General features: G+C 41.2%; 1 protein-coding gene across 1 annotated transcript in view; it reads right to left on the reverse strand.

The window, feature by feature from the left end:
- ANKRD55 (ankyrin repeat domain 55) overlaps nt 1–16,287 on the reverse strand; it is a 90,505-nt gene that overhangs the window by 22,158 nt on the left and 52,060 nt on the right. The window contains exon 7 of the mRNA XM_033110737.1: nt 10,091–10,219. Coding sequence (XP_032966628.1) covers nt 10,091–10,219 — 129 coding nt within the window. The remainder of the gene's footprint in view (nt 1–10,090; nt 10,220–16,287) is intronic.

Raw genomic sequence — 16,287 nt, forward strand, 5'->3', positions numbered from 1 at the left:
GAGAACATGGAGGCTCAGAGGGATTAAGTAACTTGCCCAAGGTCACAGCCAAGAAGTGGCAGAGCCACAATTAAGAGTGTGTCTGCAGAGCCCTTACACTTCACTACTCCACCATCCTGTCTCCGATTAAAGGAACAGTCTGATTCTGCATGTTCATACCGGGGGAATGAAAGTGAAAACTGCTGTTTAGACTGGCTACATCAGTACAATGATGTGTGCCTCACCAACAGAAACCTTTTTTAGAGTTAAGTATTAGGTGCTTTAAAAGCCTCTCCTAGAGGGTTTGCCGTGGTGCATCCTCACAAGAATTTGAGGGAGCCCTGGAGAGCATCAGTTTGTGAGCTGCAGCCATCTCTGCGGTCTCCTAGTAACAGCATTCCCTTCTTGGCAAGCTGGGCTGAGTGTCAGCCAAAGGTAGGCTTTAGGCCCGGGAGGCCAGGGACAGTCACAGAGAAAAGAAGCACTGGGGGAGAAGAAATGAGATGATGCTCAGAAGTGCCCTTAGGAAGAATGAAGAATGGGTTTCCATTTGGTAGGAATGTCATTCAAAAGGGGAAGTAACAACAGTATATAGATCCTATTCTCATGAGCTCTAGAATTCTACACTGGGTGACCAGATAAGGACTGTGGATTTATTTATTTGTTTGTTTGTTTTTGTATTTGTTTTGTTTTAGTCCACAGGCAATAATAAAGTTGCCTTCATATATACTCTGAAAGCTGCTGGGAACTACTGAGTCCTAGTCATTTTCTCTTTACACCTTATGAGGGAGGGGAAGTTATAAGGAGCCTTGTCACAAAGGATGCTGAATTAATGTATAATAGCTTTGTTACAGGTGGACTTATAAAAAACAAGATTCCAATATCCTGATTGTGGACCCTTTTTATTCTAGGTGACCTTCCAAGGAGTCTCAGTGGGCGACTTAGGACTAGTGGTTATTTGTTAACATTTCTGGGGAATTAGTTCTATGGTGGCTTCTTCTTGGAGGGAACGCCAATCTCCTTCCTTCTCTTGGAAGTAGGGGCCTGTTTGCATCACTTGTCCCAGGATGGTGACTATATAAAGCAGAGGCTAGGGTTTTAGGCCACACGGTCCTCTTAGAGGGCTGGGCGGTTTTGTGATGTGAGAAGCACACTGGCCCATCAGTTCAGCTGGCACCAGAAATGTCAGGTGGGGAGGGAACTGGAGAGGAAGATCTATTAGTCTACTCGGCATGAACATCAGAGAGCTGAGGGTCTGGGGCAAATCAAGAGAGAAAATACCCAGTATCCTGGCTTAGAGTCTAAACCATCTTCATGTTTGCCCCTTTGGATGCAAGCTTTCTGCTTGGCCTGACTCCAGAGGCCATTATACCCCCAAACCTGGAGTTGACTCGCATGGAGAACAAGTGGAAGATAGAAATGGGATGCGGGAGGCATGAGGTATGGTGACTCTCAGCTGCTAAACTACTTCATTTCTTTGAAGTAGAAACTACTTCATTTCTTCATTTCACTTCTAATGCTTTTTATAGAACAAAAAAATCTTTTTGTTGTAGTAGTGTGTAGAAAGGATCTACTTTCTACTTCCTGCTGTCTGGTTAAGATGAAGTTCTCTGGGATGATATCTCTGCATTGTCTTTGTCAAACCTATGACTGGGAATGTTTCTGCTGAGATGCAGCCTAGCAAAACATAACTCTCAATAAATATTTGCTGAACAATGAATAAATAAATGAGTAAAAGAAGTCTTATGAACTATGGTCAAAGCCAATCAGAACAGAATTTTATTCATCCTTTTCAGCTTCTGTCTCTTTCCCCCATTACCTCCCTCCATTTATTATCTTTTTACTTCTTTCTTTACCTGCATTTAGTCCTAGGCGAGTCCCCATGTTTTCTTCTTCACCCCCAACCCCTTCATCTCCACGACTGTACACTTAGGAGCTGACACATGCACGCCCCTTAAACTTAGGTTACCCTGCAGGAGTCCAGTTTCCTACACAGATCAGTCTTTGCTCCCAGGGTAATGGATTTCATAAACGTGAATTTTTCTTTGTTTACTTTTGGCTTATGTGGTTTTGTAGTCTTCCTTTTATCAAACACTGGGAGTCATGTGGCCTGGGTGCCTGAGTGGGTGCTGGATGCCTGCATGGGTGCTGGGTGTACTTGGGCAAAGACAACCTCCCCATGTACTAGTTTCTCCACCTGTGAACTGAGGGGTTGGACTACATGATTGAATGTGGTCCCTTCCAGCTCTAAGGTTTTTTACCCTTATGAACTAGATCTATGGTATATGACATTTATAAGTATCTTTTGGCATTCTGAATATATTTAGGGTTAAAGCATATTTATAAGTGTTTGACACCACAATTCAATCAGTTGACCACAGATCCTGATGGCCTTAGGAAGAAGGAAGATTCCATGCTTATCCAAACCAGTCTCAGGCACTAGGGGCTTGAAGGTTATATTCAATACCTATAAGGGTTTATGTGTGAGTGTGAGTGTGAATGTGTGAGTGTGTGTGTGTGTGTGTGTGTGTGTGTGTGTGTGTGTTTAACTTCCTTAATTACATACTGAATGAAGAAACATGAAATAGTTGTTTTATACTAGTGTAGTTCTTTTCTTCCTACCATCCCTGGAAAAATGCACTGAAAACAACAACAAAAAAGTACTGCTGAGAAAGATTTCAAATAAACATATTTTCTAATAAGTGGAGACAGGAGCTAGTGGTGAGATTTGAGGGGCAGTAAATACTTGCCCCTCTCACTGACCTGCCTTCATATCTATCTTAGAATCCCAACATTAGGGAAAAAAACTTATCTCCTGAGAAGCTGGTATCATCACAGATAGGCAAAATGTGTTTCTAAGGGACTGAACTACCATCGAGGGTTACTGTGATGCGGACAGGGCTCTGTGTTAGCCCAGACAGTCTGGCAGTGGGGTCTCCTGGGCAGATGGGGCAGGCGAATAAGGGCAATGGGCCCACTAGAGGGCACCACCAGCTACCAAGGGATCTGAGAAATGGGGGCAGAAGTTGAACTTAGATTACTTTGTGGACTCAACGTTTCAAATCTTTACTACTTTGGTTATTTGGGTCAAATACAGAATGTTTTTTATTTCAAAGTGCTATAGCTTTAAACGTGTTCTCATTCAGTCCTAGAGAAAAGCAGGAAGTTTGGTGAAAGGAATAAATGACAACGGGAAATAGACTCATGCATGTGGAAAAACTTTAAAAGGAACACAGTGCTGGTCCTATGTTATACTGTGTTTCCCCTGAAATAAGACCAAGCCATACCACCAGTTCTAATGTGTCTTTTGGAGCAAAAATTAATATAAGACCTGCTATTATATTATATTATGTAAGACCTGGTCTTATATTATAGTAAAATAAGACCGGGTCTTGTATTAATTTTTGCTCCAAAAGACGCATTAGAACTGATGGTCCAGCTAGGTCTTATTTTCGGGGAAGCACAGTAAATGAATAAGAATGCTAAAGTAGGCAAGTGTAATTATGGTTTCAGCTGACATTTGGAATTACCCTTAGTTTTCTTTTCAGTGTAAAAGGCAGAACACACAACTTCTGAATTTTACTACTAACCACAGGGAGGGAGAGGGCAGGCACATGGTTCCTCCCAAAGTTGTGATTCTTAACCTTTTGGGGGTAGTCACCAATCATCATTGAGGAATTGAAGAGAGTTGCAGAGTCCTTCCTCAGAAAAGTATATGTAACATATTCACATATCCACACATACAATATTATATACAGTTGTAGGGGTTATAAAAGAGACTCATCTTGTTAATCTTTTTACCCTTAATACCAGATACACAGTTGGTGCTCAATAAATATTTATTAAGTGATTGAGTATAAAAATGAGTGAGGCATTATGTTTATACAAAATCATGGTCAAAATGCAAATATTTTGGGTAGGGCTAGATAAGGTTTTAGCACCAATCATTATGAATTAATTTATCATCGTGATTTTTAACCCTAGTTCCATATTACATCTCCTGGGGGGAGGGGACGCTTTGAAAAATATCAGCCAGTCAAGATGGTGGAGTAGGTAAACACCTTCCTTGCCTCTTTTCATCACCACATCAAAATTATGACAAAACTACAGAACAACCATCATTGAGAATTGCCTGAAGTCTAACTGAATAAAAGTCCTACCTCTAAGGACATACAGAGGAAGCCACCTCGAGACTGGGAGAGGGGCAGAGACGCTCACTGGGCTCGTCTCACAACCTCGTGAGACCTTTAAAAATCAAGAGAGATATCTCAACTGTGGAGGTTTCCCTTCAGAGGAGCAAAGGGTCCCAGCCCCACAGGAAGCTCCTCAGCCCCGCATTCCAGAACCAGGGAGCGAAGTCACCATAACTTCTGGCTATGAAAACCAGGGGAGATTGTGACTGAGTGTGACAGATGGCAGCTGGAGTTCCTCTTAAAGGACCTGTGCAGACTTAGTCGCTGACAGACTCACTCACTGACAGACTCATTCCCTCTTAGCTCCAGCTCCAGCACTGGGGCAGCAGCTAGAAAGGTACCAGGGACATACGGGAAGGAAGCAAGTTGTCTGGCTGCAGGGTAAGGGCTGGAGAGGCAGCTTTCTCCAAGACAGAAGTGCTGGTAGAACCCATTGTTTCTTTGTTGAGCTCTCCCCCATCCTGGCCTGCAGACACAGGCAGCTGCCATATCTGAGTTTCCATCAACCTGGCTAACACGATTTGTCTGCCCTGCCCTAGTGATTCCCTGAGACTTTGCCCCATCCAACTTTCAGGCACACCCAAGCTGCTTCAAATGGCTTTTCCATCCAATCAACCTCTCTTGGCTTATGCTGTGGACTTTCCTAAAACTGTGAAAGGTTCACAAAACTCGAACAAGCAGCATCTGGCTTTGCTGTATCCTGTACATCTTGCTGAACAGCCCCAAGCCCAGCAATAGTGGCAGCTGGCCTCAGTTTACAGCTTGGCCTCTCAAGGCACCTCCAAGCTCATTGCAGGTGGAGACTATCTGTAGACTTTTTATGGTTCATATCAGATGGCCTCAGGCAGGGCACAAGCTGTGACTGAACTTGGCCTGTGGCAGGTACCTCACAGGATGCTCCAGGGCCACACGTCTGGTGGCCAGCTTCAGACCGAGCAAGAGCATAACCCAGCTGCTTCCCAGGACAATACACCCAAAGGGCTGACTGGGAAAGTACCAGGGCCCTGCTAAAGCAAATCCTGCTCTATAGGGTCAGCACCTACACAACAGCTCCTCCACTGTAGTCACAGCCAGGCCTCACAACCAATTAGCCTGATGGTCAATCCCTCCTATTGACATACAAGCAGCAGCCAAGGCTCAACAACAATAGGAAGGCACACACAACCCCCACAAGGGATAAACCTGGAATACCTAGCTCAAGTGATGAGGGAGAATGTGCCACTGGGTCCCACAGCACACCTACTACATAAGATCACTCTACCAAGACTGGGAGATATAGCAGCCCTACCTAACACAGGGAAGCAGCCAAAATTGGGAGACAAAGAAACATTTCCCAAATGAAAAAAAAAAAAAAAAGCTCCAGAAAAAGAACTAACCAAAATGGAGACAAGCAATCTACCAGACGCAGAGTTCAAAACTCTGGTTATAGAGATGCTCAATGCTCTCAGGGAGAACTTCAACAAAGAGATAGGACACATAAATAAGAACCAGTCAAAAATAAAGAACACAATAACTGAAATGAAGAACACATTCGAGGGAATCAACAGTAGATTAGATGAAACAGAGGATCAAATCAGTGATTTAGAAGGTAACAGAAAACACTCAATAAGAACAGCAAAGAGAAAAAAGAATAAAAAGAATGAGTATAATTTAAGGGGCCTCTGGGACAACATCAAGTGTACCAACATTTGTATCAAAGGGGTACAAGAAGGAGACAAGATAAAGCAAGTAATTGAAAACCTATTTGAAGAAATAATGACAGAAAACTTCCACAACCTGGTGAAAGAAATAGACATACAAGCCCAGAAGCACAGAAAGTTCCAAACAAGATGAACTCAAAGAGGCCCACACCAAGACACATTACAATGAAAATGCCAAAGGTTGAAGACAACATCTTCAAAGCAGCAAGAAAAAAGCAGTTAGTTACCTACAAAGGAGCTCCCATTAGACTTCTAGGTGATATTTCAACAGAAATTTTGTAGGCCAGAAGCGATTGGCACAAAATATTCAAAGAGATGAAAAGCAAAGACCTACAACAATGAGTACTCTACCCAGCAAAGCTATCATTTAGAATTGAAGTACAGATAAAGAATTTCCCAGACAAGAAAAAGCTAAAGTTCAACACCACCAAACCAGTATTACAAGGAATGTTAGAGGGACTTTAAGACAGAAAAAGATAAAAAATATGAATACTAAATGGCAGTAACTACATATCTGCTACCAATTACTTTACATGTAAATGGATTAAATGCTCCAATGAAAATATAAGGTGGCTGAATGGATAAGAAAACAAGACCATTACATATGCTGCCTATAAGAGCCTCACTTCAGATCAAAGGACACATACAGACTGAAAGTAAAGGGATGGAAAAATGGTATTTCATGAAAATGGAAACAGAAAAAAATGAAAAAAGCTGGGGTAGAAATACTTATACCAGACAAAACAGACTTTAAAACAAAAGCTATTACAAGAGACCCAGTAATCCCACATGTGGGTATTTATCTGAAGAAACCAAAATGCTGCTTTGAGGGGACGTATGCATCCATTTGTTCATTGCAGCATTGTTTACAATGGAAAGAATGTGGAGGCAACCTGAGTGTTCATCTATGGATGAAGGGATAAAGAGGAGGTGGTACATATATACGATGGAATATTGCTTGGCCATGGAAAGGAATGGGTTCTTGCCATCTGCAATGGCATTGAAGGACCTGGAAGTTATTACACTGAGTGGAGTATGTCAGACAGAGAAAGACATAGGCAATGTGATTCACTTACATGTGGAATCTAAAGAACAAAATAAACAAAACAGAAACATACTCAAAGATACAGAGAACAATTTGATGGTTGCCAGATGGGAGGGGTGTTTAGGGGATGGGAGAAAAAGAGAAAGGGTTAAGAAGTACAAATTGGTTGTTACAAAGTAGTCATGGGGATGTAAGAACATAGTCAATAATATTGGAATAACTATTTATGGTGTCAGATATGTACTAGATTTATTGGGGTGATAGATGGGAGAGAGAGAAGTTAGGGGACAGGGTGAACAAGGGAACAAGGTGAAGGGATTAAGAAGTACAAATTGGCAGTTACAAAACAGTCACGGGGATGTGAAGTACAACATAGGGAATATAGTCAATCATATGGTAATAATTATCTATAGTGCCAGGTGGGTAGGGGATTACGTCTTAAATTATATAAATGTCTAACTACTATGCTGTACTCCTGAAATTAATATAATATTAATCACATAATTAATTAATAATTATATAACTAATTATATAACTAATTATATAATTATTAATTAACTCCTGAAATTAATTAATATTAATATAATATTGAATGTCAACTGTAATTAAAAAATTTAAAAAGGAGGGGAAAAGGTGAAGGGGAATAAGAGGTTCAAATTTCCAGGTATCAAACAAATAAGTCATGGAGAGGTAATGTACAGCATCAGGAATACAGTCAATAATATTGTGATAGCGTGGTACAGTGTCAGATGGTTGCTGGACTTATCATGGTGATCACTTTAGGTATATAAATGTTGAATAAGTATGGTGTACACCTGAAACTAATATAATATTGTATGTTAGCTATATTTTAAGAAAAATCTTTTAAAAAAAAGAAAAACATTGATGCTTGGGTTTCACCCCACAACAACTGACTGAAAATCTAAGGGTGGGGGATCTGGGTGTCAGTATTGTTTTAAAACTCTTCAGCTGATTCTAATGTGCAGACATGAGTGAAATCAATGTAGCTGGTTAAAATCTATATCATTTAGTAGAGAGAAAAAAAATGAAGATGTGGGTAAGATAACCATGCTGACATGGAAGAAATCAGGAACCATAATAAAAATAGTTATCTCTTCCAATTACATAGATCACTATTGTTTTTCCCTGAAAATGAGACTTAGCTGACAATCAGCTCTGATGTGTCCTTTGGAGCAAAAATTAATATAAGACCTGGCATTTCATCTTACCATATTGTATTGTATTATATTATATTATATTATATTATATTATATTATATTATATTATATTATATTATATTATACCTTGTCTTATGGTAAAATAAGACCGGGTCTTATATTAAGTTTTGCTCCAAAAGACGCATAAGAGCTGATTGTATGGCTAGGTCTTATTTTCGGGGAAACAGCATATATCACTGTCATATGCACAGTCTCATTCATACCCCAAAGAGACACTGAGAATTAAGCCAAGCAGTTACTGGTGATTTTGCTCAGATGAAAGCCAGGTCTGTCAATGCAGACTCAGATTTTCTGAGTCGAGTACACTGGTCTTTTGGGTTTGCCAAACTGCCTCTTTGTGGATCAGAACAGGGATTCCCATGCCCAAAAAGCCCAACTGAGAAGGTCTGGAGTGGGTCTGGACATCTATCATTTTACAAGCTGTGATGATTGTTCCATATCAGGGCCAGGTGTAGAGCAGCAGGTCTAAATTGGGGGTGGGGTGGAAGAATGGGCAGTAGAAGAAGCATGTTGGTCAGAATAACCTGGGGAAATTCTTCAAAATGCACATATGTGAGCCCCATCCCAGATCTATGGCAGCAGAAGGCAGGGGTAGTGTCAGAGAGTGAATATACAGAAAATGCTTGATTCTCACCACTCTCACCTAAGCTAAGAACTGGCACGCATGGGACTCTTCTTGGATCCCCAGCCAGGTGGCCAATGGGGCCACTGCTATGGTGGGGACCTCTGACGAGATGCAGGATTGGGTCCTGGGCAGGGACCTGTGTGGGGGGGCAGGGAGGGCGATTAGATACTGAAAGTATGTAGGAGGGTGCTAAGGGCAGGTGGAGATGACAAAAACAAGTCTGGCTCACTTCAGTTTTTCCCAGGGCTGGCGATGGTACAGAGTAACTGCAGCCAAGACTGGGGAGACAAAAACAGAGCAGTTTTCAAATCACTTCTGTTTTCCCCTGATCTCAGGCACATTTGTTACCCTGAAAGTGCCAGGTGCCCATCTTACATGCGTTGCACATGAAAACACCTGAGTGAAACCACCATCAGGGTGGGCAGAAACTCCTCTCGCAAGGGTCCTGGCAGCAGTTCAGCAGGGGTGCCCTTATTGGGCTGATGGAAATAAACAGTGGGGATGTTTATGTGATGCATCGAAAGACAGAAAGGGCTGGCAGTTTTCTCAAAGGAGACTAGTACCGCTCTCCTCTGAGGGACAGAATAGATGACTCTTAGCTAGTCACTCCCCTTCAAAATAGAAAGCACTTCAAGAAATGTTAGCAATGGTCATTCTTTCACTTTGTTCTCAGTTTTCCCATCTTTGGACTGCAGACTTCTGGGGTCTATTCTGATTTCTTTGGTGGTGTGTTCTCATATAGACTCCCTTTGAAGATAGTGAGGTAGGGTCATGAGCCACGATTTTCATGGTTCAGCATAGCATTCAGGGATTACTCTGCTTTGGAAGATTTGGAGGGAAAAAGACAGCCATGGTCCAAAGACTTTGAAGGAATTTTCCTAGTCAATCTTTGGTTTATCCTGAGGTACTATGAGCCAGTGACAAGCATTGAAATAAAGAGAGACAGTGAGAAAGGTGTGTGTATGTGTGCATGTGTACATGCGTGTTCGTGTGTGTGTGTGTGTGTGTGTGTGTGTAAAATGGCTAAGGCAGGTTCTGCCTGATATTCTATCACTCCTCCTGCTCAGTATCTTGGCAGAGTTTCTTCTCAACAACTGATGCACCCAAACCCTCCAAAGTGACAGGCTGGCTCTTGGCCCTCTGGATACGAATGGAGAGGAGGAGAGTACCATGCATCTTACTTGCTCTGTCATACATACAAACTACGTATCAATACTAAGGCTGTACCTTTGCTAATTCCTTTCCTATTGTCTGACATAGAGCCTTGTTAACACTGCTTTAGACCATTCAAACTTGAGATATGTCCTCACCTGCACTGCCCAGTGGAGAGCCGTTTTAAAGTCTTTATCCACAAGGGTGGGGTCTGCCCCCTTCTTCAGCAGCATTTGGGTATGCTGAGGCTGGTTGTGGAAAGCTGCCCAGTGCAGTGGTGTCATTCCCTACAAAATCAAAATCAGAGGGGACAGAGATGAACACAGGCTATCAGGGAGGAAAACAGAGCTCATGCTTTCTCCCCTGGCCAGAGGGCCGTCACCAGATAGGTTGGTTGCTGCCTGTCAGTTCATTCGTCCCTCAAATCATTCGTTCAACACATATTTATTGAGCTTCTGCTTTGTGCCAGGCAAACACGTGTTGAGGATACTACAGTCAATAAGATAAACGAGATCCTTGCTTTCATGGGAATTGCACTGTGATAGAGGAAGACAGATAATAAATACACAGGAAAGAGACCAAGGATTTTCCAGACTGCTGAATGCCATGAGGAACACACACGGAGTGCTGTGACAGAATAGCCACACGGGCAGGGTCTGTTCCACATGGGCCTCTGCAAGCTTGGCAAGCAGCAGGTCATGGAGGCAGCACCTGTCACTGGAGGTACAAAAGGATACCATCTCCCATCACGGGTACGGGGCACTGTTTTACTGAAGTTTCCCCAGTGACTACAACAGAGATTAGAGAAATAGCTGTTGAATGAATAAATGAATGAATGAATGAGGACAAGAGGAGAGCCACGTGAGATGAGGTCGGAGAGGAAGGCAGGGAGTATGGGATGGGGATACCGACCCTGTAAAAGGCATTTGGATTTTATTCTAAAGTTAATGGAGAGACAGTTGAAGGGTTTTAAGCAGATGTTGACATGATCTGATTTACACTGTTGAGAAGAAATCACTCTATGGCAGGTTGGAGAACAGATCTGGATGAGTCAATCTGGTGAATCTCAGTTTCTTTCAGAGCTTACGGTCATATACCTTTGGCATCATTTACTAAGATGAAGTGTGATGGCCTCTTCTCCTTGCCCACACCTGTCCATTACATGAAATATATCTAACATGATGCTAGATTATGGTAAAGGGGCAAAGAGTGTGGGCAGCTTTAAAGCTTCTCTTTTTATATTCATCTCTGCAGATACTATAAAGGTAAGAGTGACTACCTTAGCCTTCTTTGCTCCATCCACGATGAGATGAGCAGAAGAGATGGGCCTCAGCCTAGTTAGAAGTTCAGGGCTCATATCCCAGGATTATAATATTTATTGATCCAGAGGTCTTTATGAGTTCTTACGTGTATTGTCTCACTTAATCCACCAAACAATCTTCTGCATTAAGTCTCACGGTGAAGTCTACTACGAGTTCACCAACCTCTATTTCCTTTTCCTTCAGGGCCACACAGTCTGCATTCCCCAGCCTCCAGCAGACAGGTGTGGACATGAGACTGAATCCTGACCACTGCCACATGGACAAAAAGATGGAAGGAATGGAATCCCCCTCTGCCTAGAAAACAAAACCCACGTGGTCTTGCATGCATTCTCTTTTCTTATCTGACAACTAAATGCAGAGAAGGGCAAGGCTGACACCATATGATTAAAAAACCCGGACTCTGATTGATCAGACAGAACAGGGGCCACCTCGTCAACCAGCACTGGACTATGAAATAAGCTTGTTTTGTGTCAGGACCTTGAGATTTTGAGTTGTTTGCTATAGCAGTTAGCCAACTTTGACAGGTGCCATTCTCCTCATTTTATGAAAGAGGAAACAGCTCTAGAGAAGTCCGCAAGTCCATCAGTGAGCGTGGAATTGAATCCAAGGTTTGGGGTTTATTGGGGGCACTGGGGTTAAATGTTAAATCCCCTTGACCAGTTCCATATTCTAAATCATTGAATAATGGGCTGCTTTCAAATTTCAAGTTTCAGTCATAAAACACTGAGCCTCCAGAGATACTCTGGAGGATATTTCAAAAAATTGATTCCATATGGAAAAGAATGCTGGTCTAAAAGCAATGGAACTTCTTTGTTCTTATTCCATCAGTTGAATATTCACTTGTGATTCAGAATAGTTCAATGCATTTCAGTGGGTCCTCTTCATTTTTAATTTGGCCCACTGGAATTAGAAATCTTAACTCAAGGGAATCAGATTCTTTTATTATTCATGGATTTCCCCTTTCTAGTGCTGAGTCCCATTTGTTTCAGTCATTGGTTTCATCATGAAGTGCTACCAATTTCCAGGATTAAAGGCGTAAAGACAATTTTGAAGTCACTGAAGTGTAAGCTTCATGAGGGCAGGCCCTTGTCTGCCTCTCTGAATCCTTGGAGCCTAGAGAAGTGTCAAGCACATTGTACATGCTAAATAAATACTTACTAAAGGAATGAATGACTTTTCACTGCTGTTCTTGATTGAATTTTTTTGGTTTTGTAAGATTTGGCTTACTTTTTGAAATCATACACACAAAGAAAGGCAGGTATCACCTCACCCCAGTTAGAATGGCTATCATCAACAAGACAAATAGTAACAAGTGTTGGAGAGGCTGTGGAGAAGAAGGAACCCTCATACACTGTTGGTGGGAATGCAGACTGGTGCAGCGCTATGGAAGGCAGTGTGGAGATTCCTCAAAAAATTAAGAATAGAATTACCATAGGAACCAGCAATCCCTCTCCTGGGTATCTACCCAAAAAATCTGAAAACATTTATCCATAAAAATATATGTGCTCCAATGTTCATTGCAGCTTTATTTACAGTGGCCAAGACATGGAAACCAAGTGTCCTTCGATAGATGATTGGATAAAGAAGATGTGGTATATATACACAATGGAATATTATTCGGGGGTAAGAAAAGATGAAATAGTGCCATTTGCGACAACATGGATGGATCTTGAGATTATAATGCTAAGCGAAATAAGTCAGCCAGAAAAAAATCGAGAACCATATGATTTCACTGATATGTGGTATATTAAACTGAAAACAACAAAGGAACAAGACAAACAAATGAAGAAACAAAAACTCATAGACACAGACAATAGTTCAGTGGTTACCAGAGGGTAAGGGGGTTGGGGGTGGGAGATGAGGGTGAAGGAGGTCAAATATATGGTGATGGAAGAAGAACTGACTCTGGGTGGTGAACACACAGTGTGAGATATAGATAATGTATTACAGAATTGTACACCTGAAATCTATGTAACTTTACTAACAGTTGTCACCCCAATAAACTTTAATTAAAAAAAAAAAGAAAAAAGAAAGGCTGAACATGACGCCTCCTTTATAGAAATGAACTCGCCTGATAGGATCATTGTTACCAAATCATTTATGGGAACTTGTTAGAATTTCTGATGAGTGCTCCAAGTGAGGTAGATGGCAATCACTACGTCCAGAGATATGACTTAGTGATGTGAGAATTCAGTGTGAGAATGTGGTTGTGAATTAAATTGTGATCATGCACTGTTAATCCTTGTCTCCTCACAACAGCTGCTAGGCTTAAAGAGTTAGTCTCTGAAAACAACAACCCCTCTCTTCAAAAACAAAAACAAAACCCAAAACAACCAACTCTTGCATGCTTTGGGAAAGGAGTGAGGTAGGGAAGAAGAACACTACCATTTTTTGTATACCTACTTGGTGCCAAAAGCTTCCTATATGTTACCTCACAGGATATTTACAATAATCCTAAGGTATTTTTAGCAGTATTACAGGTGAGGAATCTGAAGCACAGACAGGTTAATTAATTTGCCGAAGGCGATTGACTGGGTACATGGCAGAATTGGGATTCAAATCCAGGTCTCTTCAACTCTGGAGGAAAGTTGTTCTTTTCACACATCGTGCTGGTAGATTTTCATTTTGGAAATGAGCTCAGATGCTGGAAAATTCTTTTCTCTGTGACTTTTATCTGGATTTAGAGTCTTCCCACTTCCTAGAGTGGTGGTTCTCACTAGTGTAAGGATTGTCACCCTATATTATTATTTGTTTCATTTATCATTATTTCTAGCCCCTCCTAAAAGTGCAGCTGGCAAATATTTTTGTAAGGTATTGAAATATATATATTCTCCTCTCCTCCACCCCCATCCAGGGATTTGGGATCACTGTCAGAAACTGTTGATCCTCTAAATGGCCCCAAATCGAGACATGAAGTACTCTATTACTTCTCTGAATATATATTATAATACATATAATATAAAAATACATTGTATATTTATATTACAATGTAAACAGATTGCAAACATTCAGTCAAGTCGAGGGAAATTACCTGTTACTATTTTTTTTCAATTGGGCTATTGACAAAACTAAATCCTCCTAGAGTGAGTAATATGAAAACCAAAATTTTCAAAATCAGCTCACGTACAGCTCTTGGTATCGCACAACACAACTTTGTTTAGGAACTTTTTCTACAACTGCCCCCTTCTCCTTCTTTCAGCTTCTACTGAGCTGGCAGGCAGCATAGTTGTGTTTTGTTAGGACGCTGGTGGCCATTTAAGGAGCAGACTTCAGGCTTGGCGACTGGCATGTGCCCTGTGCAGTGACACAGATCATGATTAAACTGTTACGCACTTAAAGGCAGAGGCTGGGGCTTATTCACCATGGTAAACCCACCTCACCGAGCACACAGTAGGTATTCAAGAAATGTTTACAGGAAGAATGAATTAGTGAATTGCAGGTTATCAAGGCTCATGAGGAGTATAAAATACCAGAGTCTGTTGAATGTAAGCTCTGTATCCAAACTCTGTTGCTACCAGCTGCTCGCAGGGATTTCACTGAGGGCTCCTTGGGCCGTCAAAACACTTAGGGGCTGAAAATCTAGGAGTCACTGGCAGATATGTTGCCACAAACATCCAGATGGTCCTGGTGGCAGTAGAATTTCACTTTTTTGAAAAACAAAAAGTATTAGATCAAAGAATGAGGAGTAACTCACATTCAGTTAGGAACACAACTCTCCAGCATGTTGCAAAGGAAAATGGTAAATTTTAGTTGACTTCGGATCCATTACGAGATTGCTGATAGGCCTACATGATGCTGGAACTGGTGGGGGTGCAGCAGGGGTGCTTTGGAACAGCGCTCTTGTGCAGATGAGTAATTCTGAGCCTAGAGCCTGTGCCACCCAAGTTTCAGTTAAGGGTTTACAAGTCCTATCAGCTTCTCAAAACTTTTTTCTTCCAAAACCACTGTAACTTTTGTGTTTTCGGAACCAGAAATCTGATTAAGTGCTTAGCAGTTTTCAAGGTTTCGGAATGGCACATTTAGAGAGAAATGCACAAATTTTTCTTGAGTTTAGTCATTTAATTATCTAATATATATATATATATATACATATATACGTATATATATATATATACGTATATATGTATATATATATATATGTGTATATATACATATATATATATATGGGTGTCTGCTATGTGCAAGTTACTGAACTGGAGTCTAGGGGATACAAGATGAAAAAGACATGGTCTGCCTCCAGAGAGACTTATGGGGGATCGAGGAGAGAAGGAAGTGAGGGCTCCTAGGAGTAGTGACTACTCTAATTTTTTGAAGTGTTCATTTTTAGGATAAAAATTCTGGTGCATTTAAAAAAAATGTTCTATTATTTTACCTCTTGTTAACTGTAAAGTAAAAAGATGTTTTAAGCCAGGGACTGCTTCTTTTCATTTTGCCTTTATAGTGTATGTACAATCTCTGCCTGTGGTTATATTTTAGGTATGTGATAAGTGGATGTAGTGTTAAGAATTATATCCAAATGTTCACATCTGTTTTTGCAACTTGGATTTGTTTTCTCCAGTGCTGTTGTAATGGAACTTTGGATTACCAGGCCATTCACCAAAATCTACTTAAATCAGAACATGCATTTAAGGTAGGATCAACAATATATCCTAAATACCATGCCTAACAGTGCTTCTCTGGATAAATGTGAAGTCCTAACCCAGGTGCCCACAGCTCATAGCCCCTCTTCATGGTGTTCTTCCCGTCAAAGCTAAAATGAGCAGGAGAGAGAGGTTCAATTCCAGGAGTCTAGCAACTTGATACCTCCCTGTAGCTGCAGTAGAAAAGCCTTTCTTTATGTCAGTGAGTCCTCTGATGTTCAGAAGAACAAAAGCACAAAGGACAATCTGACCCATCTCCCTTTTCCTACAGTGCTAAACTCTGCAGTGTGGATGGCTTCACTTTATTAAGCAGTGTGGTTAATGAAAGAGAAAACACGAAAACCAACAGATCACTGGGACAGAACAAAGATTTCAGAAATGGAACCACATATT

Source organism: Rhinolophus ferrumequinum, chromosome 7, assembly GCF_004115265.2.
Source record: "Rhinolophus ferrumequinum isolate MPI-CBG mRhiFer1 chromosome 7, mRhiFer1_v1.p, whole genome shotgun sequence".
Lineage (NCBI taxonomy): Eukaryota > Metazoa > Chordata > Mammalia > Chiroptera > Rhinolophidae > Rhinolophus > Rhinolophus ferrumequinum.